This window comes from Trichinella spiralis (assembly GCF_000181795.1).
Source record: "Trichinella spiralis strain ISS 195 chromosome Unknown Scfld1, whole genome shotgun sequence".
Classification (NCBI taxonomy): Eukaryota; Metazoa; Nematoda; class Enoplea; order Trichinellida; family Trichinellidae; genus Trichinella; species Trichinella spiralis.
In genome coordinates, this window is record NW_003526940.1 from 2312401 (window position 1) to 2320322 (window position 7922).

The 7922-nt window shown below is 37.3% G+C and overlaps 2 protein-coding genes across 2 annotated transcripts; one reads left to right on the forward strand and one right to left on the reverse strand.

The window, feature by feature from the left end:
• Window positions 1-1686: 1686 nt before the first annotated feature.
• Tsp_08894 (conserved hypothetical protein) lies at window positions 1687-5380 on the forward strand. Its single transcript, XM_003381984.1, has 4 exons — window positions 1687-1760; window positions 2153-2299; window positions 3991-4058; window positions 4887-5380. The coding sequence occupies exons 1-4, from the start codon at window positions 1687-1689 to the stop codon at window positions 5378-5380; spliced, it is 783 nt and encodes a 260-aa protein (XP_003382032.1).
• A 1339-nt stretch (window positions 5381-6719) lies between these two features.
• Tsp_08895a (putative integrase core domain protein) lies at window positions 6720-7803 on the reverse strand (the record flags this gene model as incomplete). The annotated part of the gene is made up of 3 exons (XM_003381985.1): window positions 6720-6920; window positions 6964-7089; window positions 7708-7803. Coding segments are annotated over 3 exons (423 nt in total), but the record flags the coding sequence as incomplete, so codon positions are not given.
• Window positions 7804-7922: the final 119 nt, after the last annotated feature.

The following is a 7922-nucleotide window of genomic DNA, read 5'->3' on the forward strand; positions in this document are numbered from 1 at the left end:
AAAGAGGTAAAAACTTTCTGAAGTTAAAAGTAAAATTCTTTGATTGCTATCAGGAAAGATTTTCATAGAACAGTCAGACGGAAATTAAAAATGTAATTCGATGCTAACAAATTTGCAGTTGCCATGCCTAGTTTTAGCTGACAACTGCAGCTGTCACTCATCACTTTTTATTTTTCCATTGTATTACAATCGCCATTAGCTACTCATCAGAACATTTTCTCGCAAACGGAAAAGCATCTAATGCATAAATCTCATTTAATTGCTAGCTGAAACGAAATTTATCTGACAAGCAAAGTAACTGTTGGTTGACATTCTTTTGAACAGTATTTATGCACTTGGCAAGATCAAAGTAAAGCACTTTGATGATGCTAACAGAAAGAAAGCAGAATGACTGTTTTTTTTTCATAAGTTTGCTTTTTATCAACTTATTTGTTTCGCACCATTTAATGTTGCGCTGCGTCTATATTAACAGCATCTACCTTTTTTTTATCAATCAAAAAATTCAGTTTTTTCTATAAAAATTATGCGATATCATAAAGTTAAAAAAATTATCAACCATGCTGCCATGAATACATAAATTAAAAACAGCAAAATCTTGAATTAGAAAACTTACCATTGATAAAAAACGAATATTTAACAAATGAAACTTCTTAGAGCCACAACCATTCATTTAAATGTGAAAAAGCAGGCGATGTTTCCTTTGGGAAATCAGTTCTACTCATTATTAAATTATAAGAAAAGCCTTGAATACAATATAAACTTAACGCATAAAAATTCGGTAAGATAAAGGTTAATGCGACCATTCAAGTGGTGCGTTGTATTATACTTGTACTGCATTGCACTGTATCTGTATTGCATTGTATTGTTTTTTTTTTAGTTTTTCATAGTAATTTCATTCTCTTACTTTCCTCAATCTGAGAACAACAGAATTATTATAAAACAGTCAAAAGGTTAGAAATAAAATTTGACAAATACTATGAAATAAAATTGACAAATAAAATGAAATAATATTTGACAAATAAAATGCAAAGGAGTGACAACAAATGAAATTTACAGGCACGCGTCAGAACAGCAACCAATGAAATCTTACTGCAAAAAAGTTGTCACAGTCTGTGGGGAAATCGGGTCTACCCCTTTTATTAACATTATACTGTAATGCAGTAATATCAATACGAACTTACATTTCTTTATCAACAGTAATGGATAATAATATTCACAATTTAATTCAGCTATTATTGATTATATGTTAATTATTATGATGATTATATTATATGATAAGCTGCTTGTAATTTCAATAAATTCATTGTTTTTATTAAACTTTGAAAATTCATCATGAAGAAGTGGAGTGGAGTCATTAGCAGAGTGGAGCTTAAATTCCGTTTACGGTAGATATTAGCCTGTAATGTGCTTTTAGCCAACATATTTGTATCTGCTTCTGAATGTAAGAATAAATGCTGTATATATTGAAACAGAGCATAAATATTGTTATTAGGGATGCTTGGGAAAATGCTCCGAGGGAAAACACTGTCTGAACGATGATTTACAAGACCACGACTCACTAACTCTGAATTACTGGATATCAGATACACAGATATTTATCAACTGAGCTATGCGCATTTATCAACGCGCAGCAAGCAGGAAAAGGTGACATTGTCATCAGTAATTGCTTGCTCAATTCAGGAGAAGATGGCTCGAGGAATATATAGTGAGCATATCAAGATGTCAAAAGGTATCCAGGGAAGCTACTTTACTATGCCAATGTAAGTGAGCTTTACTAAAATCAATTTCTCCATATTGCACACATACAGTAGTACTCTATCAATAGCCTTTATAATATGAAAGGTCAGGATTGGTTTCCGCAGGTACACTCCTCCCAGATATTCTAGCAAGAGCTTGTAGCAGGCCTCTGGATTCTGGTGGAGTGTCTGAGATTGTTGTCAGTGCTTTTGAGGGGCTGTGGTCAGATCCTGAATACATAGCGTCGCAGAGGGGAGAACAGATGATCAAGTTGTCGTCTTCACTGTCTTGGGTCGTCGTCTCAGTAGATACGTCATAAGATGGCACGCGGTGATAGAGTTCTCAGACATGGCAAAGGGTACCGTCGCTAACCTGGCTACAGACGATATCAGTGACGACGTCCTTTTGGTGTCAGGTGTGACATCAGGTATCAAGCAGCTCCACCAACACCTTGTCAAAGTAAAATGTCTCGTGCAAATAAGTACAGCGTCTCAAAACGGCATGCGGGTTTCTCATCGTCTCCTTTGCTGACAGATCTACGCTTCGTATTCTGCCTTCTGAGGTGTGATGTTGTTTGGGTTTCCAGCTGTGCTGCAGTAGCATTGTTTAATTATTTTAATGTTTGATCTATGGAATGTAATATATGTACAGATACGCAGAAGCAATGCGCAAGAAGGATGACACTTCAGAATGAACCGGCACGTATGGAAACATCACCTCAGCATTTATGAACTGCTCCAATTGCTGATCGATTAGTAGGAATCAGCGCAAACGTTGAATCAGCAGGAGACATCAGGACACGTTATCGCCAATGATTTACAGATAAGAAATTATAAATGTGAAGAAGTGCATTAGCGCCTAACCGCACTGACTGCAGAATATGATAGTAGGGGGGGGTAGGCGTACAGTGGAGTAGTTTTTAAGAACTGTAGCGTATGATGTTCCTGAGCCGGTGAACATCTGCGTGTCGCCTTTTCTGCATCAACAATAAATACGTACACCAATAAGTAATACGTAGAACAACCAACCTTTTTTGTGCATGACTATGTTCTCATTTCTGTCACTTATTGCCGTAACGGTGACGTCAAGCAATGCCACGTGGATCTAGCACTTATTTTCCGAATGAGCACCGCCTACTTTTCCTCATGAAAATTTCATTGGTTGTCGCGCTGATGCTCATAGCTAAATTTTATTGGTTGTCAGGCTGATGAGATTAGGTTGCCTAGAGAAGGGACTACATAAATCTAAATTGGCTAAGTGAACAGGATACGTCACGGATAGTTACTATGCAAATTCATAAGCGAACACCATGTCTTAATTTTGATATTAAGCGAACAAAAAGAATTCGGGAGAGGGTGGATTTAGATGCTAAGAAATCAGTATTTGACAAAGAGAATGTATAAGTGGGACAAGAAATGATGAAATTTAGTTGCGTGCATGAGAGCAGCAAGCAATGAAATTTACTGAAAAAACGTAGGCGGAATTTGTTGGGAGTAATCAGGTCCACCCCACATATAACGTATCTTAACCTTCGAATTACCAAAGTGTTTTTTGTCCTTCTGATGATCAAAGCCAGGTCAATTTTAACCGGGGTGAACAATGCGCATTTGGGGCCTTAATTTCACTTATTTTAAAAATTTAATGCTTCCTTTTGTATGATGTGGTATTCCTGAATTAAATCCAGAAATTTAGAAATTAATTGGATCACTGGTAATTATTTTATTGTTCACTTATGCGTGGAGTTGTTGAATCACTAAATTCAGTTGTATCAGTTTACTTTTATTTGAATTCCCGTGAAAGTTTCATCCTTTACTGGTTCCTTATATTGTATAGGTTTATTGAAAAGTTGAGTTTGGCATTAGATTTGTTTTTTTAATAGTTAGCTTGCATAAATTCGCCCACAATTTTGTGATTGACTGTTCGCTGATGGGTTCTACGGCGAACGTCAGTAATTGGCTAAAAAAGTGTGCAATTTTATTAGTTGCTCAATTTTGATCAGCAATTGGGCGAGTGACTATTAATATTTGATTTCCTACTTAACTTTGTTCATTGATTGGATGATTATTTTTCATGAAAGCTTTCTCAAATATGTAGTGCATTACAGCTTACTTACCTTATATGGATATAAGTAATCACTTTGCAATTTTTAAAACAGCTTTTAAACCTACAATGTGGAATAATGTATATTTATTTTTGGAATTGAAAAATTATACTTTGAAAAGGCTTCTACGTTTTACATATCACTGATTACAGAAGGTTATCTTATTACTTCAATTTTGCTTTTGCAATTTTATTTCGTCATGTCTATGCTGATCAACATAGTATTTTTCACAGAATCTCAGCTATTTGCTATAAGCGTGGGGAATATATAATGTGCAATCTTTCATTTTACAAGAACTTACAAATCTGAACTTTATTACAATATGTACAGCGTGTAGAGATGGGCAGTACAATAATAATTAAAACATTAAAAAGGGTTCAGTTCTAAATTTAGGTTGATTGCGCTACGACAGGCGACAAATTTCTAAGTTGAAAAATGGATTTCCTGCGACGTAATAATGGTAATGTGCTACGTCAAACCATTCCTTTTATCCTTGTTTACAACGGGTATTTGTCATTACGATTTGTGTGCTTCAGGCTGTAGCGCCAACCTTTGTGTATTAGTTTATGCTGCTTGTTTGAGATACAAACCGAATTTCATCATTATTTATTCCCATCATTTGAAAATAAATCTCAAATCTACGACACAGAAAACAGAACAAGCTAGTGATGACCACTAAGACGTAAATAGAAGAAAAACAGAATTGATGGTCTTGTTCTTTACAAACTGAATATCTTTATTATCCAATTGCATCATTCTGCAAAAAATATAGAAGCAACAAATTCAGGAAAGAAGAGGATTGAACAAACAGATGTTAAATAAGCATGTTTATCTGAGTCATTCATTGTTTTCATAATTCAACACGTAATGACTTTTTACGATAGCAACAGAGCTAGCCTTGTCAACTAGTTTGACAATGAAGAAAGCTGTGCAGTGATTATCATGAGCAAGGTCAAAATTTATCACGCAGAATTTTATGAAATTTCACAAGACTAACAAGCATGTGCTGCAGTTAAATTTCCCCCAAGCTTGCCAAAAGCATTTTCAGTTCAATCTGTGCTGCAGCTATGTACCGGGCGGAAAGATCTGGGACTCACTGCTCAGCAGATAACAACAAAGTCCAACAAATTTTTAATGTGTCATTCGACGACGAATGATACATTAATTTTTGCCATCGAGGCTGATGTGAGGCTACTGGCTTGGAGTAACTGCTGGTGCAGAGTTCAGACCGTTAACATTCTCTCATGCTGTCACCAGCAGTTGTTCACCCCTCATGTGTTCGAGTTACCCGTTGTATATTGTTTGACTGCTAGGAAAGATCTGCCATGTATAACCGGATATTTGAAGTGCTCCATTCCAAAGCGGAAAAACTTGGCGTCAAACTTAATCTGGCTAAAATTTGTTTGTGATTTCAAAACAGCCTTGATCCCAGCTATTCAAGGCAGCCGTCCCAACACCCGGGTGCAAGGTTCCTTCTTCTACTTTTGCCAAGCTGTGCTTGGACAGGTCGGCCGGCTTGGCTTAAAAAATGTTGATTCATAATCAGGAGGTAAGAAAAAAGGTGAAAAAGCTGATGGCATTAGCATTTTTGCCGGTGAACCTTGTACCCGCGGGTTTCGAAATCTTAAATGTTGGGACGTTGGGTAAAATGGAAGCCTTGTTCCAGTACTTCCAACGGGAGGTAGCTTCCGGCCCCTAAAATTCCGTTTCGGAATGTACGGGTAGGTTACAGCGTAATGAAATGAGTATAGAACATTTTAAGTGCCATATCTCATCATCTGTACGATTATAGCACCTTTTTGTATATATTGTAATATAGTTTAGATCTGTTTGTTGTTGATTCTAAGTGATTGTTGCTTGTTGTTGATTCTTATTAATTGTTGGTTGTTTGTTAATTTTTATTGATTGTTGGAGTGGTTGTCATATGAAGCTGTATACTATGTATTTGCCTAATTCAGAAGCGCTTGTAACGAAAAGCAGATGTTACTGCGCAAAGCAGTCTGCTGGTGTGCATAGACGTGAAGAAATAAAATTACAAAAGCCAATTTAATATGTCAGTTAAAGCCAATTTAATTTAATATCAATACAATGAAATGTAAAACTGAAAGATCATTTATTTTATACACTAATATGACCACTTATTTAAGCCCATTTTCAAATACTGCAAGACATCTTTTTAAATTCTGCTCTTTAAAATATACACACAAAGGGTGAGTAAATGTAAAAATGTTAAATATTAGTCATATGAATATTCATCTTCTTATGGTTACAGTACCTTTACGCAGTAAAAGTTAGCTAACACTGCTACTCCATATCTTAAAAAATAATGTCAATAAATGGTAAATGATTATTTATTTCCATATAAGGTAATTTAATGAAAATGCCCCCATATTTGGGAAAATGCTGATAAACAACAATCACGTAATCATAGATCAAAGCTTCATAGCTAATCAAATGGCAAAAGTTATCTGCCCAATCACTTATCATAATTAGCCAATAAAATAGCAAAAGTCATTAAACAATTACCGATCAAACGCCGTACAGTCGTACAAAAGGGTCAGAGTTTGGAGAAATTGGGAAGCGGATGAGTTCAGAATAGCCTTTTAAAAATCACGCTATGTCACTGTTGTGTATGAGAACTGATTAAGTATATAGAGACTTTACTTCTAATGACAACACAATACCAAGCTAATGTATAACGCACAAAAAATTACACACAAAGATAACGCACACACAGGGAAAACAATGCACACAGAGCGAACGCGGAAACAGCTACGCACGGACACTGGTGACGTGGAAAGTACTGTAATATGTTCCTGCGCGTTCTTTTTGTAGATATTTTTGATTGCATTGAATCACAATACATTACATCCCTTCCCCTTTAACATTCGTAGTCTCTGAGCCGTTCTGGCGGTCTTCTTTTACGCGTAGACGATCTCTGTTGTCCAACACTTTCAATATCAGGTGATGGTGACGCTGCCGCATTTTCTTCTCTTTGTGTTGTGACAACTGCTGTATCTTCCTCAGGTATAACTTCAACTGTTTTTTTCTCCAGTTTTATCTTCCTGTGATTCGATTTTCTCTGCACTGTGATTATGTTCAGCAGTCACATAGCGTTTTCTCACCTGGTCTATGTGTCTGGGCCACAGTTGACCGTCTTCGGTCTGTACCTGGTAGGACGGTGGGCCTGTCTGAGTCACAACTGTCGCTGGTTTCCAGGTTTTCTCCGAAGAATAATTCCTAGCGTATACCTGATCGTAAGTTTGGAATGTGCGTACCTTTTCAAAATTTTTATCAAGGTCTTCCAGTACTACGTCTGGTTGTAATCAGTCCAGAACAGTTCAGAGTCTACGGTTCATCAGAAGTTCAGCCGGGCTTTTGCCAGTTGTCGTGCAAGGAGTGACATGTTGGCAAAATAAGAAATTCGCGAGGTTGTATTCCCAGTCACGTTGTGTCATCTTCTTTAGGCATTCCTTCGTAATACGGACCATCCTTTCATCTTGACCGTTTGACGACGGGTGAAAGGAGGCGGACGTGATGTGCCTGATACTACCTTTGTTTACGTATTCTTGAAAGGTGTGGGAAGTGAACTGTGTACCATTATCAGAGACGATAATGTCAGGGAGTCCATGGGTACTAAAAATTTGTCTCAGGCATGATATCACTGATTCGGATGTCGTGTTTTTCAGTACTCTGACTTCACGTCATTTGGAGAAGGCGTCCACGACAATTAGGAAATTCTTGCCGTAAATAGGGCCTGCTAAGTCAACGTGTATGCGAGACCACGGAGTTCTTGGAGATTCCCACTTGTGCACAGGCGCGTGTGGTGGCGAAGCTCTCGACTGTTGACACAGTTCGCATGTTCTTACCAAATTTTCGATTTCACTGTCCATTTTTGGCCACCAAACGTAGCTTCGGGCAAGTGCTTTCATTCGTACGATGCCTGGATGACCTATGTGCAATTCCTTGAGAATTTTGTGACGTGCTTGGAGTGGGATTATCACTCTACTGCCCCATAGCAAACAACCATTGTGAATGGAGATTTCATGTTGGCGCGTCACGTAAGGTTTCAGTCGTTCGTCTG

Coding starts and splice junctions, on each gene's coding strand:
- Tsp_08894 (XM_003381984.1), top strand. CDS start 1,687: ATGGCTCGAGGAATATATAGTGAGCATATCAAGATGTCAAAAGGTATC. Junction 1,761..2,152: donor AGCTACTTTACTATGCCAAT/GTAAGTGAGCTT, acceptor TTTTGGTGTCAG/GTGTGACATCAGGTATCAAG. Junction 4,059..4,886: donor TGTCTATGCTGATCAACATA/GTATTTTTCACA, acceptor AAGCATTTTCAG/TTCAATCTGTGCTGCAGCTA.